At 40.0% G+C, this 16,657-nt stretch overlaps 1 protein-coding gene across 1 annotated transcript in view; it reads left to right on the forward strand.

Annotated features, from left to right (window-relative positions):
• Positions 1-16,657, forward strand: part of Unc13c (unc-13 homolog C) — a 439,545-nt gene that overhangs the window by 277,174 nt on the left and 145,714 nt on the right. The window contains exon 17 of the mRNA XM_052189342.1: positions 10,401-10,534. Within this exon, the coding sequence (XP_052045302.1) occupies positions 10,401-10,534 (134 nt within the window). The remainder of the gene's footprint in view (positions 1-10,400; positions 10,535-16,657) is intronic.

Consider the following 16,657-nt stretch of genomic DNA (forward strand, 5'->3'; position numbering starts at 1 on the left):
TAACAGCTCAAAGCTGTTCTTTGGATCCAGATCCAGATTCTTTACAAGGTCCCATAACTCTTATAACCACATAGTTAAGCCATGTTCCCTAGAGAGCCTTTGGAAAGGATAGAGAATGAGAGTATATAATTTTTAGAGCAAAGGAAATCCTGGCATCTTTGTATTTTTCTGAATTCTACTTAGAAAAGTGAGCATTTTACCTCTCAGCTGATCTCTCCCTGTAATTCTACACAGCTGTAAGAAAGCTGGCAGCTTACCCAGGATTTCCATATGTAAATTGTTCTCTGCTGTCCACACAAACTGCAGGAGACAGCCTTGCCTGCTTCCTCCTCCAAATGACGGGTATCCACTTTGTCTAGCCAGAAAAACAAAAACAAAAACCTATCGATTATTTCACCATTGTTCCTGCTTTGACCAGGAAGTCTTAATCAGCTCACCTCTAGAAATCCCTCAGTCCTCTACCTGCTTCCACTCAGCCTCTCACTGACACATGTTTTAAGTCTTGTCGAATTATTTATATTGTACTGCCAGTGTTGTGCTTGGTTTGAGTTGATCTATTGAATTACAATGCATCTAAAATACAATAGTTTAAATTTTTTAGTGTATTTTGTCCATAATTTGCAAAGGAGTTTGGTGACTGCCAGCTCTCCTGCATGTGGGTTGGCTCATGTTTCCGGGCTGAGCTGAGGTACAGGCTTTGGTATGGGGTCCTCATGGGAGTGGCAAGTGACTCTCCTGTTAGGAGCTGGACTCTGACAGCTCTCCATGGGACCCCTTCCAGGCTCTGTGAATGTCCTCCTAGCATGACGTAAGATCAGAAGTTCCAAAAGACACAACCGCCAGTCTCTTAAGACTTTGGCCCACACAGAGATCACCCTCTGCCCGATTCTACTGATCACAGTCATCTACATTCATGGGAAGAAAGCATTTTTCCCCAGTGAATGGTTTGTATGTGAAAACATAATTAACCTCGCCCTATAGTGTAGTGTTGAAGGCCAGCTTCGAGACCACGTGGTAAAGCGAGGAGAGCCAAGTGTGGAGTCTGCGATTGGTCACTCAGCAGGTGACACTCAGCAGACTTTCTTTGTGGGAACAAAACTTAATTTTCTTGGGCCAACAGAAAAAGGGGGGACACACATTGACACACTCTAGGTAGATGAAGCAGGTTCCAACAAGCCCCAACTTGATTTTTTTCCCTTAGCCCTTTTATATCCTCTATACAGTTTTATGTAAGAAGAAAATTACCTCATAGCCCCGTTATATATTTTCTAAAAGCAATCACCACAAAACATATTGTTCAAAACATCAGATTAGAGCTTTCTCCCAACACACATATACAAATACACACAAAAAATTTAAAGTCTAAGGCCTGGAGAGATGGTTCTGTGGTTAGGAGCACTGGCTGCTCTTTGAGAAGACTTGGGTTCAATTTCCAGCTTCCGTATTGTAGCTTACAATCATCTGTATTCTATTTCCAGGAGATCTGACCCTCTCTTCTGGCCTCTTCTGACACCAAGCTCACACATGGTACATAAACATACATCCAGACAAAACATTCACTCACAAAAAATAAAATTGAATTTTTTCTAAAGATTTATTTATTTGTTTATTTGTTTATTTATTCTTTGTATGTGAGTATGAGTGACTGTCACTCAGTCACATCAGAAGAGGTCACTGGATCCCATTACAGATGGCTGTGAGCCACCATGTAACTGCTGGGAATTAAAATTGAATTTTTTAAATTAAAATCTAGGGTCCACATTTGAGAGAAAATATTGCTATTTGTCTCTCTGAATGTACAGCATTTCACTTAACATAATAATTTACAGTTGCATCAATTTTTCTAGAAAATGTTTTAATTTCATAAATAAATAAAATCCTGTTGTATATATCTGTCACAGCAAGATAACTTTCCCAAAAAAATCAGATTAAAGTCAGCACACAAAATAAAATTACAATCGGAATATTGATTATGTATTCTTCTTTTGAAACTAATATTTCTCATCTATCTTTCTCTTCACATGTTTGTTGTAACCCCAAATCAATAATTTTCTTGTTGATTCACAAAGTTTAAGCAAGCCAAGTCTATAGTAGCAAGTTTTTTCCTATGCTTAGCTGGTGACAATTTATATTTACCAAAAATAGATCATCATCTATCTTGCATCTTATTTTTTAATCCATTTTTCATTTTTAAAATCTTGATGAGCTGACCTGGCTAATCATCTGCTCTCTGCTCTCACATTTACAATGAAATTACGTACTCCTTGATCATTACCTGCCTTTTCATGTGCACACTGGAAACCTGTGGCCACATCCCTAGACCACAAGATCCAGGAACTCAGACCCAACCCAGAATGAATGCTTTCTTTGAGCATTAACTTGCCCCAAGCCTATTTTTTTTCCTAGTTCAATTATGTGCTTGTAATGCATGGACGCTCACTGTACTCCCATTGTAACCCATGCAGCCCATGCTATTCTATGAGGCACATTTTATTCTTGATTCTAACTTTAACCTTTCTATCAACTAACCTCACAAAATTATTTTGTTCTTAGCATCCTAAAACCACTTTAATCAAATGAGGAATTCCATAAAATTATTAAAATTAATGTGAGTCACATAAATTCATAAACTCATCTAAACAGCGGTATTGCATGAAAACTCATTTTCATGTTGATCTGCAGGAAACTGGCCCAACAGGGTGGGCTGTCACCCAGGAGGTGATCACACCAGGCTATAGGCAGTGAGGGTCCCCCATGTCCCATCACACATGCCAGGTATATGAGGACTATAGTAATGACAAACAAGAGAAGGCACATCAGAAACAAGAAGCATTCCTGGAACAAAGCCCTGGAGCTGCGCCTCTAGGGCACACCCATGTCAGATGAGCCAAACAGTGGGCCGTCTCTAGGAAGCTCACTTGCCCGCTGCACCTCCTCCTGCATGGCAGCATCCTCCCATGTAGCTGTGAACCCAAGGAAAGGGAACAGATTTTGTGAATGCCTTTCCCATCTCTAAAACATAAAGCCTTTAAATCTTCATTTATTTATGTCAACATTTCACCTAGTAAGTATTCAACATTCGTTCTCTTAGCCTGTTTGTGACACCCCAAATTAATGCGCCTGCATATTTGGTGTTTCATAATTTAGTTTCATGAGACAGCACCGAATCTTTGCATAGACAAAGGAGTAAAGGGGCAAAGGCTCCTCAGTCCTCCTCCATAAAGGAATGGATTGCATTTATGAAGGCTCTACCCCCCACAATCTAATCATTGTCATATTTATTCATTCATTTCATTTATTATTTGCATGTATTCATGCCGGCATGTATGCCACTGTGCATATGCGGAAGTCATAGGACAATTTTTAAGGGTTCATTATCTCACTCCACACGAGTCCTAGGAATGGAACTCTGGGGGTACTAGAGATTTTAGCACAATGTAGGAAGAAGAATGAAACCTTGGGTGTCTTGAAGTTCTCATTATACCCTCCCAGGCACTTAGACACTTCCAAGTTAGAAAACACCCCTTCTCCGGGGAGTGCCATAAGGTAAATCTCCATGCTGGACCTAAAAATGGATGTTGTATGTATTTTCCATGTACCTACATCTCTGTGATTCTAAGACTGCAAGTCTTCCGACAGAGGTGAAAGTATGATGCACACTGTCTTTAGCTGTCTGTGCTTCCGCTGCCCCAATTCATGTAATGATGCACCCAATGGCCAGTCCAGGAGAACTAAAAGGTAGTAGAAGCCAGAGGCATGGCTCAACAGGGTCCGTGTGAGCCACCTTCACCTGCTTATAACCACGGAAGTGTGCTGCTCTTCTTGTGTTATGCTAGAATCTTCTCTAGTTCACTGTGCTCACAACTATCATTCCTTTATGTCAACTTGGCAAAAAAAAAAAAAAAAAGTTCTGAGAGTAAGAAACTTAAAATGAGAAACTGCCTCCGTAAGATGCAGCTGTACACAAACAAGCCTGTAGAACATTTTCTTAATCAATGACCAGTGAGAGAGAGCCCAGCTCATTTTGAGTGGCGCCACCTGTAGGCTGGACCCTATAAGACAGTAGCTGAGTAAGCAGGCTGTGAAAAAAGGCCAATCAGTAAGCAACGCTCCTTCATGGCCTCTATATCAGCTTCCGCCTCCAGGTTCCTGCCTTGTTTGAGTTTCTTCCCTGATTACCTGTGATGATGAAAGGTAATGTGGAAGAGGAAGTGAAGGAATCTCTTTGCTCCCATGATGCTTTTGGTCATTGTGTTTCATCATTGCAATAGAAACCATAAAACACTTTCTCTCTATTTTTTTTTAAATAATTATTTTTATGGTGGTGGTGGTGGTGGTGGTTGTGGTGGGGTGTGTGTGTGTGTGTGTGTGTGTGTGTGTGTGTGTTGCCATTATATATGTCTATGTACCTCGGAAAGGAACTGCCATAGGAAGCCGAAAGAGGCCATTGGATCCCCTGGAACAGACATTTGTGAGCTGCTATGTGGGTGCCAGGAATAGAACAGGGACCTCTGCACGAGCAGCCAGTGCTCCCAGCCCCTAAGCCATCCATCAGCCCCTCTGGTCACTTTATTGTCCTTATTCAGCAGCAGCGAGCAATTTGAGGATGTCAGTGATTGTTCTTAGTGAGTATTTAAGTGATATACAAAAGTGTAACATTGTAGCACACAGGCAGCTATGTATCTACTACATAAATAGTCAGCAAGATGTTCTGCTGCCTCCTACACCCAGGACCGTATGCATCTGAAACTTTGTCAGGTATAAAGGTGAAATCAAAGATGCTTGTTGTCGTGACAGAAGGCAAAATCTAGCTGACTGGCATTCTGCAGAAATGGTATCACACATTTTAAAATGAGGGCTTTTTATTTTTTTACCTGATTTAACTACAAGTGGTGGGCTAGCTTCCTGTGAGCATGAAGACTTTATAAGAACAATGCTATGTGAATATAGTCTAGGTTCCTAGCAATAATTTCAGTTATTCTGATTTAGCAGACCAGCCACAAGGGCTGTAAGAGCCACTGTATTTCAGCATGCACCCAGGTGATTGCCAGGAAGCTGCCCAGTGCTTCAGGTTTAGAGATACATTGACCAATAGCAATTTCTAATGTAGGTTTATTTCATGGCCCCACAGAATGCTAAGGGCTACTCAAGTATATGATCAAGACCCATCTAGTTAAGGGAGCCCCAGGCCTCCTGCTTCCTTAAGCATAGCTGTCCACCTCTCTCCCACTGCTGAGTAGAACTTAAGTAATCTACCATGTGTCAGAAAAATCTAGGTGATGAGGAAAGCAAACCTGACAGTGGCATCAAAGATTAATCGCAGCAAGTACCTTTGAAGTGGGTAGATCAAAGGTGAAGACATTGAAAGTAATTTAAGTAAGAGATGTGTTGATCATGCCAAAGGCAAAAAGAGAAGTTACAGGCAACAAGACTGTCTTTAAATGAGACCCTGCTTATGGAGTTTTAAGATAATTCAGGGAGATGTCTCTTAGCCAGCACAGATGAGAGCTGTTTTAATAATGTACTCGGGATGCTTTCTGACCAGATGATGAGTGAGAAAAGAGCAAAGGAGTGGTTGGGTATCACAGCAACAGCAAATCTGCTGTGTTCTGGGATCTCCGTTTTCACTGGGAGTATATTCAGTGAATCTAGAAATTTGTTCAAATGACTGCAGACATACGAGGAGCAGCTTTTGCTATTGGTGCACAGCACACTGCTTCTTTTAGTGTTTTTAAAGTAAATATATTCATATATATGTAAATGTACATTTTATATATAATATATGATATATAATATATATAATATATAATATAATATAATATATAATATTATATATTATATATATGATTTGACTTTTTGGAAATTTTAGCTGTGCTATCAAAGTTGTAAAAAATTAATTTATCATGTTGAGCTGGCATTGTATTGAAATTAACGGACACATTGGCCTAAAGAAAAATTTTCCCCATTTGTACAGAAGTAACACCCTATTAACTATCTTACCTATGGTCTTACCTATGTGGGTTTGATTTGAGCAAGGCAAAAATAATTCTCTAAGTGATGAAGAAACACTGATGCTACTGTTTATCAACTGCTCTCAAAATTCTCAATTGTTCTATTAAGAAACACTTCATCTGCCTCTTTATGTGCTGGTAAAAAATGACTGTTTTCTACTATCTTAAGAAATATTTTAACTATGGGAAGAAAATAATAGAGTCTCTTTAAAACATTGGATTCATAAGGTCTAGTTTTCTGGCTTTTCTGACCTTATGTGACCCTGGATAAACCTTTATAAAATGATCTCCAAATGTTACAGAAGGCAGAGTAGATATTGTCTGTGTGGACATTTTCAAAGCTGAGGTGTGGTAGGAAACACGGGAAAGGTTCGCTCCTGTGGGATCAGCCAAGAACAACACTAAGGATCAAAAACCCAAAGGATTTTGCCTTGGGTCCTACATTGATTTTTAACTTTGGCATCTTTTCCTGTCTTGTATTGTTTGTGGATATCTTCTTGATTTCACTTAAAGTACCCCAGTCTCGATTCTCCTGTGCCTGAGCTGACTAGGGGTGGGCCCTACCCTTCTTTGCTGTGGTGACCAAGGGACTCACATCAGGTTAAAACACCTCAACAACTCCTTTCCAAACATACTTTTCTGCTCCTAAACAGAAGCCTTTTCCTTTCTTGCCACATTGACCTCTGTCACCTCTTCAAACCATAAGCACGGATTCATGCCATTTTGTTTAAGTGTAACTACGGCATTATTAGTCTTTTAAGATTGCCAAGATGAGTGACCTGAATGTCACTGTGGACACAGCTGTAGCATTCTGATGGCACTCTGTTTGGGTGAACAGGGTGGCATGTCTGAAGAGCTGGGAGGGGGACCTGGAACCTCCTGGCTCTTCCCTTGGAGTCCAGATCCAGTTTCTCATGATTCTCAAAGCTGAGCAGAATTAAATCAGTGTTCAAGGGAAATTAAATGAGACGGCCAGGGCAGCAGGAACAATACAGATGAGTAACAGGGTCGGACTCTTTGGGACAGCAGTGTGGAAGTTAACTGGGAGCAAGGGGAACACTCTAAAACTCAGGGAAAAATCAGATGGAAATGAAGTAGCCCCTGTCTTGCATATAACTCTCAACCTGCAGATGAGTGTGCCCTAGCCACACCATCAGGAATGCAGAAGAGATGCAGGGATTTCACACAAGCACCAATAGCTTTGTTTATGGGAAGATTTATTTAAGATACAAAGTTCAGAATAAGTATTTTTAGAGAAAATACAAAAATTGTCATTGTGTCTATAAACCATATAACTTGGACTTGAGGTCAAAATTAGAAAGGAACCAAAGAGACTATATACTCTCCTATTACCTATGTGCTTAGTTTTTGTTTTCAGCTCAGAACAAGAAGTAGGTAGTATACCAGCTCTCAGTTACCATCTTATTAGGGTATACATAATGATATGCCTTCAATATTTGGAAAGAGTTGAAGACCTTGCACATGAAAACACTGGTTTGAAAGTCAGCCATGATCACTTTGTTTGGGCAAAGACTCAAAGGCTAGCAGGGGAGTGTGAAAGCCTCATACAGAGTGACCACGTGAGAGGCCTGTGTGTGCTGATGACTGAGCATCAGCCATTAGGGAGGGGCACTGAGACCCACTAATGAAAGCGGGCTGCCCCTGTGGAGAATTTGAAGAGCATCCGTGGCCTTTTCTGTTTGGTCTTGAGTTAGGAACAAGGAAAGATTTTTCTGAGAAGCTTCAGCCACTAACCTAGGTTTAATTAGTTTGGCTCAGTTGCCACAGGGGCTTTGGTCTGGCTATCTAGAGTGATCGCCACAAACCTTTGCTCAGAGTTCTGTTGTATGAGGTCTAGTCATTGTGTATTCAGTCCTCAAGGCTGACAAGGGTTTTATTTCATTTGAGATTAGTTGAGAAGATCTGTCTTGTATAGCTTTTGGAGACAGAAAAGATAATGGACAGAAAGGGAGACTCAGCATGTCTTCAAGAGAAAATCAAGAAGGCTGTTTCCACAGATGTCAAGGCCATCACAGGTTGCCTTGGTGATAGAAGGGCACTTGAGAGAGATTCTTGTCTTCAGTCTAAAAGTAGACTAGGTTAAATGCTCTCCTTTTTCCTAGCCAATAAACTTCCCACCCTGTTCTTCATGGGGAACTTAGATGCCCAAGTGTCCAAAACTTCCTGTCCTATTTCTTAAGCCAATTATAGAGGTCCTATTTTTAACCTGTAAAGTGCTGGAACTAAGATTTCTTTATCTCAGAAGGTTGGAGGAGCAAAACAACCATCTCATCATGAGGTGGTTGCAAACATTGTAAAACAGCTGTATAGAGGTTGGCTTTACATTAATTTTCCTTCTTATGTTTTTATTGCATATTGAACCTTGTTCTTTTTTAAATTTCCTAGTTCACTTTTGTATCATTTTACTGCTTTCATTGTCCAGGTCTTTCAGATTCTCAGCATAGATATAACTTGTTACCAATGCCTTTCATGGTTACTTAACATCACTATTCCTTCACAGGATTTACACCACACACACACACACAAGCACACACACACAAGCACACAAATTATGTTTGTTGTGTTTGGAGGCACAACAGCTTTGTCTTACCTGGAATCATGTCCAAGGCCTCTAGATACATTCACCTGATTTCTAGTCTTCCTTCCTGCTGCTAAAGGAATCGTACTCAGGGGCTGTATTTTCACATAAGTGGGGAAGATAATGAGGGGTGGCTCATTGAAACATAGCTGAGTTATCTCTCTTGGTAAACACAGACATATGAACACACATAGCCATTTATCACAGGATGCCTAAACTTCTGGTCCCAACAGAAAATATAGTGACTAGGTACAGAATAAACTGAACCATGTCACATCTGATGCACAGCTCACACCAGAGTTTGTTTGAGCCACAGACTGAGGTTTCTAGACGCTCTGGACATAGCACAGACACATAAAAAATTTCCTCATATATACACAATGGAGTACCATTCAGCCATTAGAAACAATGAATTCATGAAATTCTTAGGCAAATGGATGGAGCTGGAGAACATCATACTAAGTGAGGTAACCCAGACTCAAAAGATGAATCATGGTATGCACTCACTAATAAGTGGATATTAACCTAGAAAACTGGAATACCCAAAGCATAATCCACACATCAAACGAGGTACAAGAAGAACAGAGGAGTGGCCCCTTGTTCTGGAAAGACTCATGAAGCAGTATAGGGCAAAACCAGAACAGGGAAGTGGGAAGGGTTGGGTGGGAAAACAGGGGGATGGAAGGGGATTGATGGGACTTTCGGAGAGTGGGGGTCTAGAAAAGGGGAAATCATTTGAAATGTAAATAAAAAATCATCGAATAAAAAAATTCCTCATAGATTCCGTATGTTTGACTTATTGGTATTCTTGAGTGGAAACTATGTTTCCCTATACATTTCTTGTCTAAATTTAACAAGTAAATGTAAAATAAGCACTCTAAGGACAGACAGTAAAATAAATCTGGATAATTTACCTATGTGTTGGAAAGAATTGTGTATATTGAAAAATTATATTTGTATTTAAAACATTTACATCACTATTATACTCTGTAACCTTAAAGTGAGTTCTGATCATCCCAGGCCATATTCTGCCTTCTAGAGGTGATCCTTAAAGAAGTCAGATAGCGTAAAGATCTGAAATTAAGAAATTAAAGTGGTTTAAGCGAAAGAAGAAAAAAGCTAGATTTATAAAAATGAAGCTAATCAGATAAAGTTGTGGGCAGAATTTGGGTTATAGACAAAGCACATTGCCTGTGCTCATTGTAGAGTTTTCCATGGTTGCTTGTAACCAGATGAATTCAAGAGTCTTAAACTTAATATGATCATGACTTTGAACAAAATACCTGTGTTTGGTAAATATATCCCTTCCTTTCGCTCCCATCCCTCCCTCTCTTTCCCCTCCCCTCCTTATTCCTTCCTCTCTCCCCCACATCCTCTCTCTCCCTCCTTCCCTTCCTCTGTCTCTCCTTCTCCCCCTCTCTCCCCCACCACATAAACACACAACACACACACACACAAACACACACCTTTATACACATAAGCTTTTATCTCTAACTGTGGAAGGAGCCATATTAAAGGAATAGTTTCCGCAATAATTCCTAAGGTTATGGGCTTGTAGCATTGAGAGAGAGAAGTTACCTTCCAGAGCCAATGAGACCCTAGCCAAGTGTGAGATTAGAAAGAGGAGGCTGGCGGCTGGCTTCATCCTACTCAATGAAGAGAGGAAAGTTTGCTTTTCCCATGATCTGCACATGTTTTCAGAGTTATTTATCCTCGTGTAGACAGGACAGCACAGGCAACCAATGCCTTCCTGTTTGACCTCTTTTTCCTCTTGCTTGCCTTGTGAACAGAGCAAAAAGCAGGATGTTCCTCGGGAAGACCAGGGACCAACCACCAAGAACCTGGACTTCTGGCCACAGCTGATAACGCTGATGGTCACTATTATTGATGAGGATAAAACTGCCTACACCCCTGTTCTCAATCAGTAAGTACACTGGATGTAGAAGGTGGCAGAGTTGATTCCAATGTTTAAAATGTATTACCTAAGTTCAGGTACTACCTATAGTCTAATGACAGTGAAAGTTTTTAATTAAACCACATAAATACTTTTATTTTACTTTTATCAGTAAATATCAATTCAGTGATAATGAGCATGTTTTCATTTAAACTACAAATCATATAGTTGTTTGGCTGTGAGTCAAATATTTCCCAGGATTTTATTTTATTTTGGTTAGTGCAGAAGTTTTCCTGTGTTTTTCTTTTACCATTTTTTTTTTTTTTTTGGTTTTTCAGGACAGGGTTTCTCTGTGTAGCTCTGGCTGTCCTAGAACTCACCCTGTACACCAGGATGGCCTCGAACTCAGAAATCCACCTGCCTCTGCCTCCAAAGTGCTGGGATTACAGGCGTGCACCACCATGCCCGGCTTTCTTTTTACCATGTTAACAATGACACAGATTGAGGCTTACTGTGAAGATATGGGTATATCATTTTTATTGTCTTTCCAGACCAAAACAACCTGAATTGTAACTTTTATTAAATTCAATTATAATTGCAAGTATAAGAAAAAGTATCCCAGCTTCACCATTTTTGCTATTAACTACTGGTTTATTAAAAAACATTTTTTAAAGAGTTATTTAGTCAGACATGGTGGCACACACCTTCAATCCCACACTCAGGAGGTAGAGGCAGGAAGATCTCAGTGTGTTTAAGGCCAACCTAGTCTACAAAGGGAGTTCCAGGATAGATAAGCTATTGACCCAGAAACCCTATGTCAAAAAAACAAACACACAAAAAGTCATTTAGTTTTATTTTATGTGCATAAGAGTTTTGCCTGCTTGTATAAATGTGCATCATGTGCATGCAGTACCCATGGAGACCAGAAGAGGGCAACAGATTCCCCTGTAACTGGAGCCATATGGATGCTAGGAACTAAATAGGTTCCCTGGATGAGCAGCAATTGCTCTTAAGTACTGAGCCATCTCTCCATGCCACTATTCATTTAATTTTTTAGCCCCCTGAATCCAGTTAGAAATGTGGCTTCATCCTCTAAGGCTTGAGGTACCCACCAGTGGACATATTGCTAAAGAACACTGACTCCCTGTGCATGCAGCAGTCAACTGCAGTAGTTCCAAAACTAGGAACGGGGCCCCACAGCCATCACAGCCAGGAACAGTAGCGTCAGTACCCAAGTCGTAGCTTGTGGTCAGCTGCTCCTGATTGTCCTGTACCCATATATTATCCATATATTATATATGGTCATCACAGGTCATTGTGTCTTTGATTCTGTTTAAGTGGGGTTTGTTTGTTTGTTTGTTTGTTTGATTGATTGATTGATTGATTGATTGTTTTAGTTCTCTTTCATTTGCACTGTGGTGAAAACTGTATGTCTCTTAGATGCCAGCTAATGAGGGATGAAACTTCAGCTTGACTACCAGTTACACAGAGCATTGCCTGCTCCTTCCTAACAAGCAATTTTTTCTTTGAACATACTCTGGACGTCACAGCAGAACTCCACACTTAATAGGTTCTAATTTTATCTGCTATGACTAATGAATCTGAATTATCAAATTTGGCAGATTATGTTTTCCTGATTCCACTAAGATATTTGTGAGATAATAAATTGGTTTGTTAAATTGTTGTATCTCATACGACTCCAGGTTTAAAACATTTATTCTCTGTATTAATTGCTACAAATTAAAAAGAGGAGTCAGGACTGTAAGAAGAGGGATGGATTGCTTTCTTCATTAAATAGCCCTATTATAAAGTATCGATTAAGTTAAACTGGGGCTTCATTGAAAACGCAAACCAAGTGTCTTTTACATGGGAGAATTTAATTTGTGTATTGGGATCATCAGATTAGTCTAAGAATAGTCACTTAAATATGCATATGTATACATACACACTGTGCACATACACACACACACTATATATATATGAATATTTGATAGACTATTTAAGTTTAGATTTAACTTTAAAGAACATACACAATAACTTCTACATGGTAAAATTACTGTTCTAGTTTCACTTCTGTCCTCACAGAAGTAGCTGAGTGAAGAAAGGGGGTTGTTTTACCTTACAATTCCAGGTTACAGCCCTTGATAGCCAAGAAGTCAAGGGGGCTGGAACCTCAAGGAGCCGGTTATGTCTTAACGGTTATGTCTTAATCACAGCCAAGAGCAGAGAGAAAGGAATGTGCGTGCTCACTTGCTCCCTGGTTTGTGCTAGGCTCAGTTTTTCGCTAATGTTATTAAACAGTCCAGGATGCTCTGGCTAGGGAGTGGTGCTGCCATTCTGGTCCGGATCCTCCCATTTCAGTTAAAACAGTCACCCATAGGCTTGCCTACAGGCCAACCCAATGTAAATGGTCCCTCACTTAGACTTTCCTCCAAGGGGATAATAGGTTGTTTCAAGCTAACTGTTAATGCTAACCCTCAAGTCAGGAGGTGTGTGGAGAGTAGATACCTCTCTTTCAGTCCTGTTTTGGAACTACTTCTAATTAGGATATGAGTGTTGTTGTGTCTGCTAAGAGTTCTGAAGTCTTAAAATCTGTTCACTCCTGAAGACATATAAAATTCTTCTGCAGTCTAGTTTATTGCCATTAATTGTGTTCTCATCCTATGTTTGTCCGAAGACCAAACCAGCAAAAATAAAAATAATTTCAATTCACTTTCTGTGATAACTATTTCCCAAATAATTAAAAATTAAGAGATAATAATATTTTCTTTTAGATCTTATATATGGTTAGGATTTTATTGCCAATGGCAGCAAACATCTGTTTGACTATGTCTGGTGATCAAGTGAGTATATGAAACATTTAGGTATAACAGCTCCCTTAACCCTCACAGTGGCCCTACCAGGCTCATGTGTTACACTGTTGCTGTCACGCACCCCTTGACAGATGAGGCAATGAGTTGGAAGAGAGCAATAATTATTATATTGGGTAAATTATTTAAGCAGCAGAGGAAAACTCAGATCTCTGCTTTTTGGGATCATGCTGAGATTTAGCCATGGGATTTTACTGCTATTTTTTGCTTAAAAATAAAAAAAGCCAGAATTTGTTAACCTGCAAATGTATAGATTCCATCTCTATCCCAAATTAAAGAGAGAAATAATCAACTGCAGAATGTGTTGGAAGAAAAGCTTCAGCTTTTAAAATGTCATTCCTCAGTTCTGGAAATGCATGGTGAATTCAACATATGAAACTTGGTGCCTAAACAAGATAATATATTTTCAAAGTTTATAAAGAAAACAATTCAGAGAGAAGTATCATGATCATTTTGATTGCTTTTTGACCTCTGAAAAAATTGAAATTGGGGCTAGAGAGATGGATCAGTGGTTAAGAGTATTTGCCACTCTTCTAAAGCACCCAAGTTAGGTTCCCAGCATCCATGTTTGGAAGTTCATAACTACCTGTAACTCCAAAGCTGATGCTGTCTTCAGGCCTTATGAGGCACTGCACTCACAAGAACCTATCCACACAGTGACAACATATACACAAAATTAAAAATAATAAAAACAAATCTTTAATACTAAAAATTGAAACTGCCAGGCGGTGGTGGTGCATGCCCTTAATACCAGCACTGGGGAGGCAGAAGCAAGCAGATCTTTGAGTTCGAGGCCAACATGGTCTACAGAGTGAGTTCCAGGACAGCCAACAGTACATAGAAAATTCCTGTCTTGGTAAAAAGGAAATGAAACTTAAAAATTTAATCAAGAGACCAAAGCCACTGGCAAAAGCCCATAGAGAAAGTAGAGTGGCTCTTCTTGGGAAGATGGTTTTCTTTTTTTCATCTATTTGATTTTTGCTCATAATTCTGCATTTTCCCTTTTCTTTCCAAGATTAAAAAAAGCAACAAAAACTCATTTTTGGAAACTGTAAGCTTCCATTTATCTCAGGCTATACTTTTGTTGTTAAGGTTTCTTCAAGTATATTCAAGAAAATTCACATATACTGTGATAGAGATGCTAGTGGCAGAAGCCTAGGAAGGGTGTGCCTCTTCTGCTCTTCCATGTTCTCCTCTGAGGTCCCTGAAGAAGGATGGATTAACAAGATGTACATGCATGTAGTTAGCATCCATTGCCTTGGGCATGGAAACATTCCTAGAAAAGGGCAATGCAGTGGGGAGACCTGGGTGTCTCCACGATAGAGATGAAGGGCGGAGAGTCATGGAGGAATGCCACTGAGCAGCGTCAGCAAGATGACAGCAGAGGTGACTGACTGGGCGAGATAGCAAGCCGTCCTCCTGAGTTATGTGACTCCTAAGAAATGAATGTCCCTTCTCTCTGAGTGTATCAATGGCACTTCTCACCTGCCACACAAGGGTCTTCAACCTCTTTCCAGAGTAGAGAAAGTCTTTCTTACCCATGATATTTCTCAAATTACTTTGACTTAAAACATTTGATTCAAGGGTAGAAGAAACTGTTCAGCGATTTGGTTTACTGATCTTCTAGAGACCCAGGTTGTGATCTTAGCAGCATTTCTGATGACTCAACAATTGCCTGTAACTCCAGCTGCAGAGTTTCAACATCCCTTTTGGTTTCTACAGACTCTCTCTCACACACAGAACACTCACACACATACGCATGCACATGCACATTTGAAAAATAAATTCAATATAGCAAGGTGTCATATTTGGGTATAACATGGCCCAGGTCTGAAAGAAATGTTTTTGTAATTCTAGACAAAACTTGAGAAAGAGAAGGTGTTGCTCTCAATAGTTCTGAAGCCTAAAGGTAATATCAGAAGACAACTCTAGATAAGTTAAAGCCAGTGTCAAGACGAAATCATGGAATTACACAATTAAAACAGTACTACCACCACCAGCAGTTCTGTGTTTTCTCCTTAACATCTGAGTCTTATCCCACTATATCAGGTACTGTGAGGGTGATGGTGCCAATTGGCAGGAGTCCAGGGTGTAGAACAGAGATGGATGTAGTGTGGGAGCTCAGTTGTCTTCCGTGTGTAGGAAGCAAAGCCCTTGAGAGAGAACTGGAGGCAGCTATGATAGCCCGCCCGCTTACAGTATGTTACAGCTTGTGGTCTGAGACAATGTTCTCACCACCATTTTATTTCAGCATCTTGAAATGTTGATATGGTATGCATTTCTTTTGCTGTATCATTGGGTATTCCTGGGAGCTTTTTTTTTCTTTGTTTTTTTAAGACACATTTTATCTTTAATTTTGGGTGGGATGGGGGAAGGCAGGTTTGAGTACAACATCCACAGAAGCCAGAAGAGGGACTACATTCTCTGGAGCGGGAGTAAACCCATGGTTGTGAGCCATCCGATGTAGGTGCTGGAGCTGAACTCTGCTCCCCCTGGAGAGCAACGTTTGCCTTTGACTGTTGAGCCATCTCTCCAGCCTAGGCTGGGTTATCTGTTTGCTTTTGCTGTTTTTTCTTTTTGGGTTACTTGCTCATCAGCCTCTTTTTTCTCGAACCCTCTAATGCAGAACATTTTCACATTAATATTGCCAGTTTATGTATTGTGTAGGTTGTGTGTCTTTTTCCAGTATAGCTCTGTTTTAGTTGACGATTTCATTTGTGTTGGCATTTTGTCGATTCCACAGTGTCTGTATGCTCCCTTAAGCCAAATTTTTAAAGATTGGAATTGAGCCTTGACAGTGAAAACCATTTGAAGCCACAATAGATTGCTAGAGTCTGCATTTTGAAGTTTTCTGATTCAAGCTTCCAGATTTAAGGCGATATTTCTGATGTCATTTACGGAATTTTTCCTACAAACTCGGCAGCCTCCAGCTGCTGTGCTTAGATAGCTTCTTCCTTCTCACACAGGCAGAGTCCATCTTTTTTTCAGATAAGCTATGAATGGCCATACATGGGTGGTCTGTATCCTAAGCTCCTTCCTGTTCACTAATTTACCTTGTGGCCAGTGTGGCTAACTTAATTGTAATTGTGTTTCTACACACCATGTCCTCTCAGGAGTAGAAAACAGAAAAAAAAACTCACCACAGCCCAAAAAGACCCTTGGGGTCTTCCAAATATTTTATATTTTCATTGCATGGATATTATGTACATATTCCTAGATGTATACCTAGGTACTCAGCACTTCTTGTTGTTATTGTAAATGATGCAGTTATTCAACTTTAGAT

Source organism: Apodemus sylvaticus, chromosome 7 (assembly GCF_947179515.1).
Source record: "Apodemus sylvaticus chromosome 7, mApoSyl1.1, whole genome shotgun sequence".
NCBI lineage: Eukaryota > Metazoa > Chordata > Mammalia > Rodentia > Muridae > Apodemus > Apodemus sylvaticus.